At 45.1% G+C, this 20,120-nt stretch overlaps 1 protein-coding gene across 4 annotated transcripts in view; it reads left to right on the forward strand.

Annotated features, from left to right (window-relative positions):
- Positions 1–20,120, forward strand: part of EBF4 (EBF family member 4) — a 108,907-nt gene that overhangs the window by 9,600 nt on the left and 79,187 nt on the right. For all 4 annotated transcript variants that reach the window (XM_069072177.1, XM_069072193.1, XM_069072203.1 and 1 more), the window contains 3 exons: positions 15,309–15,465; positions 15,752–15,815; positions 16,225–16,280. In XM_069072177.1, the coding sequence (XP_068928278.1) occupies positions 15,309–15,465; positions 15,752–15,815; positions 16,225–16,280 (277 nt within the window). The remainder of the gene's footprint in view (positions 1–15,308; positions 15,466–15,751; positions 15,816–16,224; positions 16,281–20,120) is intronic.

Consider the following 20,120-nt stretch of genomic DNA (forward strand, 5'->3'; position numbering starts at 1 on the left):
AGAGAGAGAGAGACAAGGGAAGAGAAAAAAAGAGAGACAGAGAGACAGAGACAGGGATAGGGAGAGAGGAGAGAGAGAGAGAGAGAGAGAGAGAGAGATGAGAGAGAGAAAAAGAGAGAGAGAGACAAGGGAAGAGAAAAAAAGAGAGACAGAGAGACAGAGACAGGGATAGGGAGAGAGACAGAGACAGAGAGACCAATAATGAGAGAGAAAAGATAGAAAGACAGAACCAAGAAGGCAGGGCAGAGCAGCTTTGAAGGGAACCTGAAGCCAAGTATCTTAGTGTTCCTGTCTCTGGGGAAGGGGGTGGGGAGCAGGATTAGGAGTAGGGAGCCAGAGTCTCGCCTGTTGGGAGAGGTGCTCTCCGGTGTGATTGCTCTAGAGAGGCTGTTAGAAGCGGGCTTTTTTTTTTTTTTTTGTTAAATTGCTGTTATTTATAATAACCGTTTAGTCAAGAATGTAAAGAGCTGTGGAGCCGCCTCCCAGGGAACGCTCGAAGAGAAATACTGGCTCTATTTCGAGACAATTGTAGCAGGCGGATGCTGTGCTGCTCCCCTCCCCTCCCTCCCTTTCTGCCCACCTCCTGGGCCTCAAGTGGGGGACCACTAGTCCACAGCTGGGGGGGGGCAGGAGATAGGGATTGATTGCATGGTCTTTTTGTCACTGTCCCTGCTTGTGACTTGGACTTGGACACGCTGCGGTGTCTTGGAGACGAGAAGGGAGGCACATTTCTCTGTCTCCCCACCTTCCCCCCACCATTCCCCAAGGTCTCTACTCTGGGGATTAGCACTGGTGGAGAGGGTAATAGGCACACTGGCTTCCTGGTTTCCTTGGTGTGTGACTGTCCTGGGGTGGAGGGGACAGAGACACACAAAGCACTACCCTTTCCCTTTCTCCTCCTTCTCTCCTTGAGGTCTAGCAGGAAGTGATAAAGGGTCCATAGCTATGCACTTGCTATAGGGAAGGATCCTGAAGATTTGAGGCCTCCAGAATAAAAAGGTCAGCCTCTGACCTGCAGTTTGTCAGAGTAAGCTAAATCCCAAGACCAGACCTCTGGCTTATAAGAAACACAATGGGAAAAGACTGAAGTGGGCCCTTTATTCCCACCATACCTCCACAAGGACCTAGAGGACCAGGACTTGTGGCTTTATTGTTATGGAGAACTCCCAGATGAGGAAACTTTCTATATAGTCTTAAAGAATTGCCCAGGGCACAGGTGTCAGATAAGTAGCCAGAACTAGATTAAAATGTCATTAGGGAACGTTTAACAAAATAAAGCAAAAAAAAAAAATAAAACAGAGATGGCGTTAATATGTGGTTTTCCAAGTCAGTATGTACCCACAGGGAGACTTATATACAGTTTAGTGACTCCTGTTTCTATCTGACACCCCTGGCCCAGACCGCTGACTTGCCCAGGGTCACACTTGCCTAGGCAAGGACTTGAACCCAGGGTCTTCTAGCTCCAAATGCCTCCTTGTTTCCCCTGCGGGAGCACTGTGCTGCTTTCCTCTGACACTTGGGTTCTGGGTCATCCACTGAACCTCCTGGTCTCCCTTAGTCTGTCATCAAAAATTCAATATAAACTTATTTTGAATCTACGGGAACATCTGGACTTCTAGCAGTCTTGACCGTTGGAACATGAGACCCATGCATGTTAGGCACCTGGAGCTATCCTCCTTTTAAATCAGTCCATTTAATTTGCACCCAAGATAATTCTCCCTAGGATGGTAGATTAAAATTTGAGGAGGAAGAGGGTGGCGGTGCTTCTTTAGGGGTCACTGAAAAATGAGAGAAGTGTTGCCAAGAAACCACGTAGTGGAAATGCTCTGGATACTGACCCGGAGTCATCAAGACAGCTGGATACAAGGCTGGATTTAGAGGCAGGAAGACTTGAGTTCCTATCCTGCTCAGATACTGGCCGGCTATGTGACCCTATGAGTCAGGCACTTGAACCTCTCTCTCTCAGCCTCTATTTCCTCATCTGTAAAATGGGGATAATAATAGTACCTATCTCACGGGGTTGTTGTGAAGATTAAATGAAGCAAGAGAACAGCTTCAAGAGAGAGGTAGGTAGCACAGTGGGTAGGGCACTGGATCTGGAATCCTGCAGGTTCAGAACCTGCCTCAGATACTAACTAGCAGTGTGACCCTGGGCAAGTCATTTCACCTCTGTCTTTCAGTTTCCTCATTTGTAAAATGGTAATGATGCCAATAGCACCTACCTCCTAGGGTTGTGAAGATCAAATGAGATAATGTTTGTAAAGTGCTATATGGATGCTAGTTTTATTATAATTATGATTATCAAGAAAAGCTGAAATTAATTCTCAGCAGGTTGTCCAAGAGGATGGGGCAGGGAGAGTGTTTTGTATATTTTAGATTTTAATCAAAAGTAGTTAATGAAAAAAAAAAGTCATGTTATTTAAAGGAGGCAGATTCAGTTATCTAGAAAATGGACATATATGGAAGACTTCCTGCCCCAAGGAAACAAATCAGAGATGTGAGATGGAATTTCTTTTGTCTTTTCCTTCTCTTGGGGTCATTAGTTCCATGAGTTTCCTGGGGGCTGCATGAAATAGGACTTCCTTTGATTTGTCCCCTTCACCATGAAGAGGGCTTCCTGTATTCTAGAGCTAGGACCATGAGAGGGGCATCTGTTCTGTATGTCACCTTCATTATGTGCTGGGCTTTTGTCATCATCCTCAGCATTCATCTTTCTAGACTAAAGGACCTCATCTTTTTAGTCCCCCCACAAACACTGGCTTCTTCTTCTTTGGGTTTTCTTAGTTGTTCTTCTCTGGGCCTTTTCAATCAAATTAACTTAGCACCAACACTGTGGCACTGTGGACACAGGAGATGCGTGACCTTCTCTGAAGGGGCCTCCCGTTAAATGGGATGTTTGTGTCTGTGTGTATGTCTGTGTCGATATCTGTGTGTGTTTGTTTATCTGTGTTTCTGTGTGTGTGTTTTCACACAGACCTAGGTGAGGATAACAACATACACAAACGATTAGGTCACAAGGGAAGGTGTGATCATTACAGAGGAGAGGTCTAGGTAAATGCTCTGAGAAACATAAGAAGGGAAGCTTTACTTTCCCCTATTGCTTCAGGGAAAGCTTTGTGGAGAAGTCATATCTGGGATGGATTTTGAAGGAGAAGAAGGTCTTCGATGGGGGATATGGTGGGGGAGGATGGAGAAACTGAGATAAAAACAGAACTTGTTCTCTTTTCCCCCACATCCTTCCATCTTCCAAACTTCTCCCAGTCACTTAGTCTGGAAAACTCTGCCATCCTCAATCTCTTACTCTCTCTCACCCTTCACAGCCATCCTTTTGCTGAGTCTTGTTTCTTCTTTCACAATATCTCTTGGTTTTTTTTTAAATTAAAATTTGTTAATTTTTAGTTTACAACATTCATTTCCACAAGATTTTGAGTTACAAATTTTCTCCCCATCTTTCCCCTACCTGCCACCCTAGAACAGTGATCCCACTGAATGCCCCCTCCCCCAATCTGCTCTCTCCTATATCCTCCCCCATTCCCCATCCAACTTTTCAGTAGGGCAAGATGGATCTCCATACCCCAGTGCCTGTATATCTTGTTTCCCAGTGCATGTAAATAATAATAATATTAATATATATTTAAACATTTGATTTTAAAATTTTGAATGCCAGATTCTTTCCCTTCTTCCCTCGTCTCCCACCCTTATTGGGAAGATAAGCAATTCAATATAGGTTGTACATGTGTAGTTATGCAAAACATTTCCATAGTGGATATATTGTGAAAGACTGACTATATTTCCCTCCATCCTATCCTGCCCCCCCCATTCTATTTTCTACTTTGACCCTGTCCCTTTTCAAAGTGTGTGCTTCTAACTACCCTTCTGCCCAATCTGCCCTCCCTTCTATCATCCCCCCTCTTATCTCCTTCCCCCCTACTTTCCTATAGGGTAAGATACCCAATTTAATGTGTATGTTATTCCCTCCTCAAGCCAAATTCAATGAGAGTAAAGTTGACCTATCCCCTTTTGCCTTCCTGTTCTTCCCCTCCATTGTAACAGTTTTCCCTTGCCTCTTTTATATGAGATAATTTACCCTATTCTATCTCTCCCTGTCTCCTCTCATATGCCTCTCTCACCTCTTAATTTTATTTTTAAATATCATCCCTTCCTATTCAATTGATCCTGTGCCCTCTGTCTACATATACCTGTACACATATATACACATACTCACATATACCCTCCTGTATAGACATATATATATGTATATATACATTTCTATTTCCTTCAACTATCCTCATACTGAGAAAAGTTTCATAAGCTACAATTATCGTTTTTCCATGTAGGCATGTAAAAAGTTTAACTTTGATGAGTTCCTTATGATTTCTTTTCCCTGTTTACCTTCTCAAGCTTCTCTTGCTTCTTGTATTTGAATGTCAAATTTTCTATTCACACAATATCTCTTGTGTAGTTACCCTTTTCTTTCCTCCACTCTCACGGCCGCCATGCTGGTGCAGGCTCTTTTCACTTCATGGCTAGACCATTGCAACAGCCTGCCGGTAGGTCAGTCTGCTTCCAGTCTTTCTCAGTTCCAATCCACCCTCTGCTCAACTGCCAAAGTGATTTTCCTAAAGCATAGGTCTACATTGCTCTTCCTACTTAATAATCTCCAATGGCTCCCTATTGCCTCCATAGGGATCAAATATAAAACCCTGTTTGGTATTTAAAGCCCTTCATACCCAGCCTCTTCCAGACTCCCCATAGTTTACTCTCCTTCACTTGATCTGAGATCCAGCCACAGTGGCTCTTCTACCAGGCTCCTCTATCTCTCAGTTCGGTGCCTTTTCACTGACCGTTAGTTATCCCCTGTGCCTGGAATACTTTCACTTCTTTCCTCCATATCTTGGTTCTCCTGGCTTCCTTCAAGACTCAACTCAACTCTCACTTTTTGCAGAGGGCTTCTCCCTTTATGCCCGCCCCCACCCCCAGCCTTCCCTCTAGGTTACCTCCTATGTATACCATCTGTCTCTATCTCTATCTGTATCTCTCTATCTACTTCTACATCTATATATCTCTATCTGTGTCTATCTTGTATGCACATAATTGTTAGCATGTTGTCTCCCCTATTAGAATGTGAGCTCTTGGGGTGGCTAGGTGGCACAGTGAATAGAGCACCAGCCCTGGAGTCAGGAGGATCTGAGTTCAAATCCAGCCTCAGACACTTAACACTTACTAGCTGTGTGACCTTGGGCAAGTCACTTAACCCCAATTGCCCTGCCCTCCTCCCTCCAAAAAGAAAAAAAAAGAATGTGAGCTCTCTGAGGTCAGGAATCATGTTTTCCTTTGCTATGTATTCCTAGCATAGTATCTGGTAAGCAGCTCATAAATGCTTGCTGATTGATTGGGACTGGCCCAGAAAGGTTACTTGGCCAGTTTAAGGACACATAGGTAGTCAGAAGCAGAGCTGGGATGTGAGCACCAAGTCTTCCAGTTCCAAGGTCAGTGCTCTCACAAATCTCTTGCAATGCCTCTTATATGTCGTGTGGGGCCTTGAATGCCAGGATCATTTAGCATTCCTCCTTAATTTGGGAGGATTACCAGATTAAACCATTAAACTATCAATGCCTCCTTGAGGTTTTTGAATAGAGAAGTCACATTGTCTGAGCAGAGCATGAAGAGATGGATTGGGGCACACGTGCTCATCTGTGTGTGTGTGTGTGTGTGTGAGAGAGAGAGAGAGACAGAGAGAGACAGAGAGACAGAGAGAGACAGAGAGAGACAGAGAGACAGAGAGAGACAGAGAGACAGAGAGAGACAGAGAGACAGAGAGAGACAGACAGAGAGAGACAGAGAGACAGAGAGAGAGAGAGAGAGACAGAGAGACAGAGAGAGACAGAGAGACAGAGAGAGAGAGCATGGCCCTGCAAAAGAGATCTGAGAATGCACTTTTTTCCTTTCATTTCAGAGGTAGGGATTATGCTGAACACAATATTGGACTTTTTTCAATCTATTAGTTTGCTGAACTGTGGTGGGTTTTTTGTCTTTTTTTTAAGAGATGGATCTTTGGAATGAGTAGGGAGGGACATATTGGGAAATGAAGGTGGCATAGAAACAAAAGCTCACCATAAAAATGTTTGAAAGAACAGATCTGTGAACCCGAGGGAGTATGGGAGAAAGAGCAGCTCAGGTCTAGGTGAGAAGAGATGCGGGCCTAAGCCCGGTGGGGACAACCAGACTGTCCCAGGGATGGATTTAAGAAATATCGTAAAGGTCCAAGGGCTTGGTGACTCATTATCTGAGGGAGTAAGAGAGGAAGGAGGCAAAAGAGACTCAAGTTGTGGGGCTCAGTGATTGCGCCAAGAACTGGAGAAGAGAATGGAAGGGGCAGATAGAGGGAGAAGATGAGGAATTTCATTTTGGAGTTGTTTGATCTGTGGCCGGGACGTCTTGGCAGAGATGTTTGTTAGGTAGTTGGGCATGAGGTCCTGGGGTTGTGGAGAAAGGGTAGAGACAAACATTTGGGAGTCATCTGTGTAGAAATGGCACTTGATTCTATGGGAGTGAATGAAAACATCAAGAGGGAACATGAAGAGAGAGCAGACAAGAACGAGCTAAGGAGAACCATGGAGAACACCCGCCTTAGGGTACTGTGAAAAAAAGAAGCAAAGGGTCACTCAAAGAGGAGAAACTGTAAGAGGGTAGAGTCACAGAAAAGGTCATAGGGATGAGAACTGGAAAAAGACCATTTGATTTAATGATAGCTAGGTCATTAGGGACCTTTGAGAGAGCAGGTTCAGTAGGGTGGTAGGGCATGGAAGCTACATCAGAAACTCCAAAAGAGGCAGCTTGGGGTAGTGGAGTGCTGGATCTGGGGTTAGGAAGACCTGGGTTCAGTCTCCCCTCTGACATTTATTAGTGTGAAACTGGGCAAGTTAATTATCTTTGCAGCCTCAGTTTCTTTATCTGTTAAATGGGGACAATAATGTTGTACCAAATGAGATAATGCATGTAAACTGCTTTGCAAAACTTAGCTATGTACATGACAGTTATTTTTAATTAAAAAATAAAGATAATAAAAATAGCACCTATCTCACAGGGATGCCATGAAACTCAAAGGAAATAGCCTATTTCAAGCTTCTTGCCAAGTTTAAACAGCTATATAAATGTTAGGTATTATTATTATTTATTGATATCTTCTGTTTTTATGTCACCTTCATTTCTGAATATTTCTTTACCCCTCATTCCTACCCAGAGTTATCCCTTATAATAAAAAATAAAGTGAAAGAGAAAAAAAGAGTTCAGTAAAACTTTACATCAACTAGGTCTGACAGTACATACCATATTCCATACTCACAGTGCGCCACTTCTGTAAAGAAGGGAAGGAAAAGCATTTTCTCAACTCTTCTCTAGGGGTAATATTGGTCATTGTTATCATATAATGTTCAGTTTCATATTTTTGTTCTTTATATTTTCATTTCATTTGCTTTTTCTATTTCCATTTCTATTATTATCCCATTATATTTTCTAGCTCTGGGGACCTGAAGTACATAGAAGATTCTAGATATGAAGTTTCTATGGCTTGCACAAGGAGAGAATGGTTTTTGTGCCCAAATCTTTTCCTAATGAGGCTCCACCCTTGCCCTTGTATTAACTAAAAAAGCACTCAGTGTTTTTAGGGAATAGTCTTTGATGCCGCCAGCATCCCTTTCTAGAATCATGACAGGGAGCTCAGAGTCCTTGAAGATTCACTGGAGTATTTCATTCTAAGTGTGTTGTCAAGAGGTGGGTGGTATAATGGAGTTGGGGGGAGGAGGAGGAGGGGAGAGAGGGAGAGAAGGGGGGGGGGGGGGGGAGGAGGAGGGGGAGAGAGAGAGAAGAAGGGGGGACAGGGGAGAGCTTTTACTCCTCCATGCTGTCTGGAGAAGTAAAGAGAGAGAGAGAGAGAGAGAGAGAGAGAGATGGCCATGGAGTCAGGAAAACCTCAGCCATAGAGTCACCTTGTGACCCTAGACAAGTCACTTAACCTCTTCATGCTTCAGGAAACTCATTAAGAACATAAATTTGCAAAGCAGGGCTGCTATGCGATGGTAGAGTGAGTTTTCCAACCTGGTGTCACTTCCCATCCACTTCCCATCTCTTCTCACCCTTTTACTCCTCCATGCTGTCTGGAGCCACCCAGAGTCCTCAGAAAAGGTGGAAATTCCTCGGTCCCTTTGTCCTCCAGCCCATTATAAAGGTGTTGGCTAAGCCCAGTCCTTGCTCTGGTCTTTGGCGATAACAACAATCATCTTTTAGATTTCTTTAACCAGAGAAGCACCAGGCTTTCTATGACAAAACATTCACCCACCTCTCAAACACACACACACACACACACACACACACACACACACACACATCCCCTATCATATACACTAACACCTACACATATTTCAAAGAACTGTGCGTATGTATCTGTGATTTTTCCTTGTCTCCCTGTCTGTCTTCTGCTCTCTTTCTGCATCCCTTTCCTTCTTTCTCATTATTTCTCCATGCCTCTCTCCATCCCTTTCACATAAATGGTAGGATGTCTTGAAAGAAAAACCTTCTCTCTGTTTGCTGCAGTTTCCTTAGTCCCATCTTTCGCCTTTCCTTTTAGTTTGTGGCTGGGGTGCAACAACTGGGGTGCTAGAGACCTGTTTCTGCCTTGTGTACCCAGTCTGGGCTCATTTAGTCACCCCTCTCCCACCTCACCTCCTAACATTCTACCCCCGACTCTGGAGGTGTAGACGGGAGGGGGCAAGCTAAGCTGGGCTGCCCTGAGGGTGGGGTGGGAAAGGACATGTTTCATCGTTATGTGATTCTGCAGCTCTTCTCCCCTTCCTGTGTCCTATGCTCAGATACATATGGACGTATGGCCTCCCCTCACCTTTTTTTCCTTCTCCATTCAAACCTCCACTTAAATTGTCTTCCTCTGACTTGAGTCCCTCATTTTTTTTTCCTCTTATGACTGTCTTCTTCCTGTCTCCCCACCTCCCTCCCAGGGGCCAGAGTTGTCTCTCTAGGGGGTCTTAGCGAATTGTGTGGTCTGCCTGGGAGATGCTGCTGAGTTCCCCTGGACTGGGCTAATGCAGGAGGGGGTGATGCATGTGTGGACTGAAGCCAAAGCTGGTTTGACCAGGATAATGAAAATGAAATGAGAGTTGGGAATCTTGGGGAATTGGGAGGAGAGCGAAGACACACTGGGAGTCTCAGTGCAAAGGTGAGGGAGGCCAGGTTGCTTAATTTGCCTTCAGACTCTTCTTGTCCATCATAACCTTTGCTTCATTCCTGGATGGATGCTTAGGGGGGAAGGATGTGGAAGGAGTTGGAAGAGAAATCTTTTATACTTCTGCTGGATGGGGATGAGGGCATCTGTCATCCTCTCCACTCCCCCACCTCTCCTCCCCTCCCCTCCCCTAAATGCACAGATCTCTGTTTGGACTCTTTGAGAAGGCAGAAGAGAGAACACATCTCCTCCCTCTCTCCCCTAAGACTTGGTTGCTCTCAGACTTGTGAAAGCTTCCCCTATTATCCCAACTCCCTTTTGTTTCCTGGTCTGTGGTGAAAGGTAAAGTAGGGGCAGGATTTTGCTTTGAGGGTCAGACTCAGACTTCTTGGGCCTTGTCCCTGATTTCTAGAGAAGGGCCAGGATAGGACACTCAATGCTCCAATGTCCTCCCCACTCCTTGGAAGTGGACTCCAAACTCTATGGGCCAAAAGTAGCTATGGAGCTCTTTGAGAAGGCACTGTCCCTCCTGTGCCTCAGTTTCTCTATATTCTCCTAATGGCTTCTCTGTTCCTTAGTCTACCATACTGGGTTTTATCTCTTGCTTGCTGGAAGGTGTTGGCGGGTAGAAGAGTGATCTCATAACTTCAGGGGAGGTAGGGGTCTCTCCAGAGACCACGGCTGGGGAATTATAGCTAGCAAAGGGATTGAGTGTTGTTCTCCAAGATGAACAGAAGCCAGGCTGGGCTGGCCTCAGGGGAGGGTAGCAGAGTGTACAATAGTTTAGTCAAACCTCATTAATTTGTCATCCACTAATTCAGCATTAAATAGAACTTGCACTGGGTTGAGCTGCTGAAGTTGCTATCAGGGATGTCTAGGAGGCAAGAGTTTGCAGGTGAAGAACAGATAGATGAAAGTCCTAAGGGTCTAAGCAAGAGGGCAGGAGTACTGATGGTCAGCCCAGAGGCTCCTTTGTTATGTTGTTCCCTGGAAAGGTGAGGAGGGCCTCCAGTGCATTAGGTGAATCCTCTGGGGAGGGTGTATCAGGGCATGGGGACAGAAGTCACAGAAAGAGAGAGAGCTGGATGGACTGCTGCTGGTATGGCTGCAGGAAAGGAAGTACTCCCAAGCATCTAGGAGAAACCTGGGCTAGCCAAGGAAAGAGAAGAGCCCTGCTTATTATCTTTCCTGATATGTGCAAATAGACACGCCCTTGGTGTTTTTCCCAATTCCCCTGACTCTCCCATGGAAACTCTTTCCTTTTGACTTGCTTCTTAATGCTTTTGCCATGGTGGGCAGTGTGTGTGTGCTCCTCTGCCCTGCCCTTTTCACCACCAGATCGCTTTGACTCTCCCCATAAATGCCTCTAAGACTAGTAGTGGAAAAGTTCTCTCTCACTTTTGAGGGAGTAAAAGTGTAGAGTTTGGACAGCTGAGAGTAGAGTATTGGGTTTAGAATCAGGGAAAGCTGAATTTGAATTTTGCCTCAGACTCTTACTGTATGATGGATCTTAACCCACCAGGCCTCAGTTTCCTCATCTGTTAAATGGGGATAATAATAGCACCTACCACATAGTCTTATCATGAAGATCAAATGAGAGAATATATGTAAGGTGCTTTGCGAAAGTTTAAATGCTATGTATATGCCATTATTATTAATAATGTATAATATTAATAAACAACTCTTCTGAGTAGTTGTGAGGTGAAAACTAAGCTGGGGATCTGTCTGCTCTCTATTTTGCCCTTTCTAAGAGTTTCCTAGCCTTGGGTTCCCTTTGGGGACCTTCCTGGGACTGGTCTTCAGACAGGGGTAGAAGGGGTGTGGGGTGTGTGGGGTGTGGAGCTGGAAGCTTTTAGCTTGGGACTCACTAGCATATTCATAAATAATAATCAGAGTTAATAAAGAAATTATTATGACTTTAGGTAGCATCTCCCTCACCTAACCCTCCTTAGTCCAGGCCCCAAGAATGGGCCAGCCTGGCTCTAGAGGGAGGCAGGGAAAAAGTTGAAGGTGGAAGGGAAGGCAGGAGACAGATAAGCCCAGGCCTTTGGGGCAGAGAGTGGGGAAAAATGAGCAGTTCATAAAGTCCATAGGAAGGGGTATGAGGCCTAGGGCAATGATCAGACAGAGCAGGAGAGGAAGGGTGGTTTCAGAGATTGTCTCACTGAAACCTCACCTTTGCAAAATCCTCAACAAATGGTCATCCACTTTCCCTTTGAAGATCTCAAGTAAGATGAAGCCCACCACCTTCCAAGACTTTCTGTCCTACCTCAGGGTACTTCTAATTGCTTAGCAAGCTTTTCTTTTTAGCCAAGCCCCTCCCCTAAACTTCCTCTCCCACCAATACTCCTCATTCCTAGTTCTGCCGCCTGGGGCCAGGCACAATAACTTTAATCCCACTGCTTTATGCCAGTCCTTCAATTACTTTTAGATAACTATCTTGTGCCTACTAAGTCCTCTCATGCTAGGCTAAATGTCCTACAACTGGGTACAGTGGGCAGGGAGCTGGAGACCTATTTCCATCCTCATTGGCCCCTCACCCCCCAAACAACAGTCTGGCTGATTTTGTCATCCTCCCCCATATGACTTTGGATGACACGGTCTTTGCCATCTTGCTTGCCCTTCTCTTATCCATCACAGTTTAAGCTCTGGACCCAGCTTTCTTAAAGAGAGAGTTGGTACAGTGGGAGCAACTTTAGACTTGGGATCAGAAAAACTAGCTGTACAGAATGCACTACCGTAGTATACTGTAGATCTGGTGGAAAGAACTTGGGACCAATCATGTAACTACCTTGTCTAAGCCTGTTATCTTCATCTTTTAGAATTGAGGATAACAGTATCTGTAATGCCTACCTAATGAAAACTCAGAGGGATAATGTATGCCAAGTGCTTTGTGAACCTTGAAGAACAATAATAGTTGACATATAATAACAATATATTCATTATTACTAATCTAATATTATTATTAATGTAATCTAATGAAATAAAATCTAGCTAGCATTTATATGGTACTTTAAAGTTTGCAAGGCACTATACAAATATTATCTCATATGATCCTTACAATCCTGGAAGATACCTTCCAGAGTTATTATTATCTACATTTTACAAATGGAGAAACTGAGGTAGAGGCCGAGTAATTTGCCCAGGTTCACATAGCTCCTAAGTGAAGCAGTATTTGAACTCAGGTCTTCCTGACTCCAGGTCCAGGGTTCTATCTACTGGGTCACCTGGCTGCCTATACCACATGATCTCTTTTGTATGCTGTTTTGCCCTCTTTTTTCCATGTAAAAAGACCTAGAAAGCTTCCAGCATGGAGGGCAGATCCTATGTGGGATGTTCCTTCATTCTTTTCAAAGGCATCATGCTAGGGGTTGGTACAAAGGCAAAAATGGAAAAAATCAAAGAACACAGACATGAGTGTAAGGGTGACCCGTAGGGGTACATGGGGTACCAGGAGATATAGAAAAATTAAAGAATATTATAGTGCTGGTTCATATTGACCTTGCACTATTATAAAACACCCAGTTCATAACAACTGTAGCCTACCATGTGCCCTTTTTTTGAACCCCAAGATATAAGATGTTACATTTATCCCTACTGAGGTTATCTAGGTCTTCTTCTGAGTTATTTATTAAACAAAACCATTCAGGGCAGCTAAGTGCATGGTGGATTGAGAATTGATTCTGGAGTCAGGAGTACGTGAATTTAAATCTGGCCTCAGACACTAACTGTGTGACCCTGGGCAAGTCACTTAACCCCAATTGCCTCCCTCTCCCCAAAATAAATAAAAACCTCAGAAAAGCCCAAACCATTCAACAGCATAGGACCAAAGAGAAATCTCCCTGGAGATGGCCCTCCAAGTTGACATCCACTCTTCATGGCTACTCTTTGGGCTGGGTCATTCTGTCACTTCTGAACCCCATCTATCTTTTCCACAAGGGTAGCAGGAGCACCTGGAAGAAGCTAGAAGGCATTAAAGAATGAGCACTGAGTTTCTACTTAGCACTCTCTCCTTCCCTGTTAATGCTCCCCCCAGACATACAGAGGTGGGGCCTCTGGCTGCTGCCTGGCTCTCCCCACTATTCATGAGAACAGAAGGAAACCTCAGGGTGTCTTTGCTAGAACGGGGATATTCCTCTTAGCTCAAGAGTAGGCATCCTCCCTACCTGCCTACTCCAGGGGCTTTAAAAATTGCTTCCTCCTACCTCACGCAGCAATGCTTTTGTTGAATTCCTTCCTCTGTGAGGGGCCACAGGAATCTGATAGAAGTGGGGAGGGTCCTGGTTGGGAGAGCACCTTTTTATCTAGGACTGGGGTGGGGATTTCTTGTGATAGCTAGCATTTATATAATGCTTTAAAGTTTGCTAAGTGGTTTAACATAAGTTTGGATTTGATCTACCAAACTTGTGAAGAAGGTGCTATTATTGCCCTCATTTTACAGATGAAGAAACTGAGGCTGAGAAAGGGATAAGTGCTCAGGGTCATATAGTTAGGAAGTGTCTAAGTTTAAACTGTGCCGTCTAGCTGGCTTAGGTCCCAGCTATGGGGGAGTTGGGAAGGGAGAGGCAATGAGAGTTGGGACAGTAAACCCAGAATTGGTCTTTTCATTTATCTCTTTCCTTTCTAGTCCTTGTGGTCACAGTCTGATGGCTTCAGAGAGTCCCATCCCTCCCCTCCCCCTTTCTCCAGTGGGCCAAGTTCTAGGAAACATTCATTCCTTACATTTAACCTAACCTGGTGTCCCCTTCCCACACACACACCTCAGCCTCCTCTTCTTCCTTCTGGCGAAGTTGGGCTAATTGTTTGGCCAGCAGGTTACTAAAGTGTTCATAAGCCTTGGCTTCTAGAGAGTGGGTTGGGCTTGCACCCCTTTCCCTTCCATCAATCTGTGGTCTCTCCTGGGAAGTGGGGCTATCTTGTGCTCCTCTCCTAGCCCCACTCTGCTGCCTTCACTGCGAATTCTGCAATAACTTCCTGCCCAATGCCTCAACATCTCTCTCTGACCCTCTGGAATCTGCTCACTAAACTAGGCATGGTGAGAACTGATGAGATCTTTGTTTGCCTCCTCCAAGCATCACTAAAGGCTGCTCCATCTCCAGGGATGCAGTAACATCAGCCCATTCTCCGGCATATCCATTCATCTCCTGGTTTCCCTTGAGCTTGACCCTGACAGCCTCTTAAAGCCTCTTGCCTGTATCTGTCCTCTCTGAACTGGCCCAGAAAACATACATATACTCTAGTCACATAGGCCCTAATGCCTCCTCTGGGCAAGAGCTGTGTTCCTGAAAAGTTATCTGTAAAGCAGTTTGTGGTAAATCCAGCTGCCCAGGGAGCTGTTAGGGGAAAGCCTGCTGGGAAAGGAACTGCTTAGTAATATGAATGAATGATCACACAGACATTTAGAGGAGCTGGGCTGGAGCATAGCTCCTTGGAAGGCTGAGTCTTCGTGTTTCACTGAGGGGAGTTTTATGGGACAAAGGGCTCATCCGTGCTCTGTGATCACAGGCTCCCCTAAATGACCTTCACCTCTTAGAACAGAGATCTTTAACAGAGAACATCTAATAAAATATCTGTTGAATGAATGAATGAATGGGCAGCAGGAGGAGAGGAAGAAGAAGAGAGGGGAGGTTGTGGAACTGACCCAAAATGACTTCCCTTCCCAATTTCTGACTCCCCACATCCTTCTCTGAGGCAGTGTATCAAGGTGGCTAGTGAGAGCCTTGGGGGTCAGGAAGACCCAGGTTCAAGTCAAGATTCTGACATTTATTGGCTATGTGACCCTGTGCCAATCTTAACCTCTCAGTGTCCTAAGCAACCAAGACTATACATTGCAAATTAGGTGCTGGTCTCTCTAGGTGGGGAGAATTTCCTCACCAGGAGTTCTGTGAAATAATTGGTCAGGTTAAAAACAAAACAACCCTCTGTTCATTTAGATTCAGTTTTTCTTAAGGTCTTCAGACCTAACTTAGAGCGTGGACTGCTGGGACCTGGCCTGCCTACCTTGTCTCTCTCCCCAAAGAAAGTACTGGCAACCCAGACTAAGATCTTTCCCCCTTCCCCCCTGTCTCCACAGTGGTGTGGGCCTGGCTCGGGCTCACTTTGAGAAGCAACCACCTTCCAATCTTCGAAAATCCAACTTCTTCCACTTTGTATTGGCCATGTATGACAGGCAAGGACAGCCGGTGGAGATCGAGCGCACAGCCTTCATTGACTTTGTGGAAAAAGAGCGGGTAAGGGAAGCTGGCAGATAGCTTGGCTCTGTGTATGAACTCTTCATTCTTTGGAAAACTTTTAGGCCAGTCTGGGTTGGGGAGAGTACTGTGCACGGCCAGAGATGGCAGCCAGGAGGGAAAGGGTGATTGCTCTTGGGCTATGGGAGCAAGTTTCTTCCCCCACTGAACCCACTGCACCTCCCCGCCCCCCCCCCCGCTCCCCACCAGTTTACAACTGAGCTGACTGAATGCTGAGGGAACTCTCCCTGACACCCATCCTCAGCACTTTCTTCTGTCTCTCCAGGAGCACAGTGGAGAGAAAACCAACAATGGCATCCATTACCGACTGCAGCTGCTGTACAGCAATGGTGAGTTGTCCTAGACTTCCTGTCCTAGCCTAATCTTCACTGCCTTGCCCTGTCTCCCTCTCTTCTGCCCTGCTTCGGTCCTTCATGCCCTACTCAGTTACAGCCTGCCATGCTCCAGACCAACCTTCCCTGCATTCCCATCCCATCATAGATTGGCCTGCCCTAGCCCTGTCTTAGCCCTAGCCCATTCTTCCCTGTCTTAGCCTGTCTCATCTTGCCCCCTTGTTGCTTGCCTTCCCAAGGGGGAATGGTTTCAGGCTGACTGTAAATATCATGTGCCTATATAGTCTCAGGACTTCTTTAATCCCAGATCCTGGGAGAGAGGTGAAGAACTCTGAGACTTCAAAGAACCCCCTTTCCTCGGCCATCCTACTCACACCTGATTCTTCTCCCTCCTTTTTGTTCCCAGGAATCCGCACTGAACAAGACCTGTATGTCCGACTTATCGACTCCATGTCTAAGCAGGTGAGCTGGAGAAGCCCATTCTGTTCTCTAAATCTCCTCCTTTTGTTTGGGGGCCTCTTTGGAGCTGGATTATGTGGTTACACACCTCCTGAAGTCATTTTTACCCCAGCTCAGCTCCTGGAAGGCTGGTTCATCTATCCCTACTTTTGTCTTTCTGCAGTTTGCCTGGCCCCCCCCATCTCTGACCCCAGAGTCCCCACTTTATTGAATGTTTACTATGTCCCAGGTACTGTCCAAGGTGCTGAGAAGCTACAAGCTGCAGATAAGGCAGCCAGCTCTGCCCTCCAGCAGGATATAATCTACTTGGGGAGACCAGATGTGCATAGAAATAATTAGAGAACAATTCAAGACTTCACACAATTAAGTCATAAACATTGTAGTGCTAACAATAAGCGCTAATGATTGTTTAGAAGGGCTGGGTAGGGTTGGGGAAGGTTGGTTAGTAGAAGTAGGAAGAAGACAGTGGGCTTGGAATCATAGGGGCACAGGATTTAGGGCTGGAAGCAGCCTTAGAGGCCTCATCTTACAGAGGAAGAAACCAATGCCCATAGAAATTGTGTCCCTCTAGCTTGTATTTGAACTCAGGCATCTGAATCCAAGAGTAGTGTTTTCCAAAAAATACAATTTGTTTCAATTAACTATTAACATAGTAGAAACCAACAAATGCGAAAATCCAAATACACAGATAAGAATGAAAATGATTGCAATGAGATTGTAAAAAAAATTTGTATTTGCAGTTTTTTTGAAAATGTGAATATCAATTTTAACACGCTAGTAACTAAATAGTCCTGTTTGTGTTCGTGTTCCCTTCTGATTTTTTTGTCCTTCCGTGTGTTTTTCTGGGTTTCATTAATGTTGATATGATTATTTGCTCAATTGTAGTCAGTGTTTGTATTGTTGTCTAAGTGCTCTCTATGTTATATTGTGCTCAGGAGACTAGGGTTCTGGTCTGAGCTCTGCCACTGACCAGCTGGGTGACCTTGGGCTGGAACTTACTGGGGGAAATCTCCTTCTGGGTCTACCCATTGCCTCATTTGCTTCTATCACAAGCTGGAGACTGTGCTAAGCCCAGGGTGGTTGGGAGTGGGATAGAAACGGTGAGAATGAGAGGCTTGGTGGGAATTTCTGAGGCTTTTCCCTTTTCCCCCTTCCTTTATGGTTGTTTCCTAGTACCAGGTAGGAAGAGAGGATGAGAGGAAAAAAGAGTGAGGAGGGGATATGAAATCCTTTCATCAGCAGACAATCCCTGATTGCCTACTATGGGCAAGAATTGAGCTAGGTCCTGTGGGGTGAGGGGGAATTCAGAGATGAAGAAGACACTGCTTTAGGATACTATACCCAGTTGAGGAGACAGATTCATAAAAAATAATAAAATAAGGCAGGATCTGCAAAGTGTCCTATGAAGAGCTTAAAGGATCTCTGGTAGTCTGGAACAGTTGGAAAAGGTTTAGATATGGAGTTGGGTGGGACTGTGCTAAATTTGGACTTTAAACAAAGGCAGGATTTAGCTATATAGAGTGGTGTTTTGGGGAGAAAAGGAGCAGACCACTTTGATTGGAATTTAGGGGTGTTGTAAGGGAGTAGTGGGAGAGAAGAATGAAAAGTCCCATTGTGGAGGGCCTTGAATGCCAGGATCCACAATTTACCCTTGATCCTATAAGCCAATGGGCTAATACTTTTTTTTTTTTGTGAAGAGGAGCTTTCCTTTCCCGGAAATCTTTTGATACCAGGTATGGAGTGATGGGTGCAAGTAGCAAAGGCCCTGAGTGGGTGGGCTGGTTAGGAGTGGAAGAAGGGAGAGCCAGTGGCACTCCCATTTCTGCTGGGAAATCCAGGAAGCCACAACTTGTAGGCTGACCGTGGAAAGCTTCCCAGCCTCCTAGATGGGGATTTCCCTGGTGAAACAAAGAGAAGCCATTGAAGAAAGTTGAATCTGGAAAGAGAAAGAGTAGAAGCGGGGGATAAGAGCCTAGACAGAGAGGGAGTCATAGGGACTATTAACCTGGGGGCAGCATCAGTGGGAATGGAAGGGGAGGGGCGGATGAGAGAGATATGAAACCCAGACATTTATTGGCTTTCAGTGTTGGAGAAGAGTCTAGGAACCAAAGATTCTTGGGGCTACTGAGTCAGAGTGTGTGGGAGAATGATGTAAGCATCCTCTGAAAGAAGGAAGTTAGAGGTGGGTCTAACTTGGAGTGAAGATGATGACTCGGGTTTTAGCTATATTAATAATAAGTACACAACAGACATGCCCACATTAAGCCAATGTTCCTGCTGATGACAGTGCTGTAAATGGGGCTACTTAGACCATCTAGGTTGCAGGGAGAATGGGGGCAGATTGACTGGGATGGCAGAGGGCGAAGGTGGGGAAGAGGGGGCATGGCCAGTCAAAGGTGAGAACCAGGATTCATATCTGGGTTGGGGGGTTTATAGTCAGGTCTCCTCTAGCTCAATTCAGTAGGTGTAACCCAAGGAGAAGGTTCTTTACTCTCCTACTTTTTGGTCTTAAAGAGAAACCCATGATAGGCTGCATGGTATAGTGGATAGAGAGCTGGCCTCAAAACTAGAAAGACCTAGGCTAACCCTTGCCTCCAACATGTAGTGTCTGTGTGACCCCTGGCAAGTCGCTTAACCTCTCTTCTCCCTGGGCAACTCTTTAAGGCTATAAGTTTCAGAGAAGGTGCTGGCTTGTGTTGGTAGGAGTTTCCTCACCCAGGAGTTCCTTATGCCAAAAAAAAATCATGTCTATATAATATTCCAGGCATTTTTCATCTTTTTGTATGTCATGGACCCTTTTGGCAATGTGGTGAAACCGATGGCCTTCTAAGCATCATACTTTTTCAACATAAAAAAAGATGCATAAGATTACAAAGGAAACCAATTATATTGAAATACAGTTATCAGAACATTAAAAAAAAAACAAGAGCCAAGTTCATAAACCCCAAGGTAGCCCTATCCCTGTGGTGAAAGCCAGGGGGGCTTTGGATAAACCTTGACTTTTCAGTCTTTGCTACAGCTTTTCAAAAGGAGCCTGTGGATGATCAAAGAGGAAACTTCCCAACAGAAAGACCCCTGAGGAAACAGAGAAGGGGGTGATCCACAGTAGCTTCTCTTCCTACCTATGTCCCCAAAGACTTCCCCTCTTTCACCCTGGTTCCTCACTAGCTTTATGGAGCTCCCCCCTCCTCTCAAGCCCAGGTTTTGTCCCTCAGCTCAATGTAGCTGCCATCAAGGCACCTTCCCAGACATCCTCCCTCCTGGGACAGTCAGCACAGGTCAGATGGTTAGGAGAAGTGAATTCTAATAAAAATAATAATAAGTATATAAACACATACACATGTATGTATTGTGCATATACACATACACACACATATGCAGATAAATAGTTTGGATCTGTAATTTTATTGGTACAGGGAACTCCTAACACCATTACCAGTTCATATCTGTTACTGTTCTGTAATTTATAGTCTCAGAGTTTGCCTGGGGCAATTCAGAGTTTAAGGGTCACACAGCCAGTATGTGTTCCGAGTTTTTGATGCTTGTACTCAGTTCTTCCTGACTCCAAAGCAGTCTCTTTAGAAAAGATTCCATGCCGATAACTCACTTTTCTCTTGTGCTTTGCAGTTTACACAGTCCTTTCCTCACAACAGTCCTTTGAGGTAGTAGTGCTAACGACATCTGTATTTTACATATTGGGAAACTGAGGCTTAGAGAGTTTCAGTGCCTTGCCCAACTGTTACCCAGCTAGTCAGAACTGGGATTTGAACTCAGGTCTCCTGATTCCAAATCCAGGGCTCTTTCCACTACCTGGTTCGAGGCGGAAGTGTGGGTCCTTTGTGG

This window comes from Petaurus breviceps, unplaced genomic scaffold (genome assembly GCF_028583685.1).
Source record: "Petaurus breviceps papuanus isolate PSGF00001 unplaced genomic scaffold, PetGlider_PUasm1.0 140, whole genome shotgun sequence".
Taxonomy (NCBI): domain Eukaryota; kingdom Metazoa; phylum Chordata; class Mammalia; order Diprotodontia; family Petauridae; genus Petaurus; species Petaurus breviceps.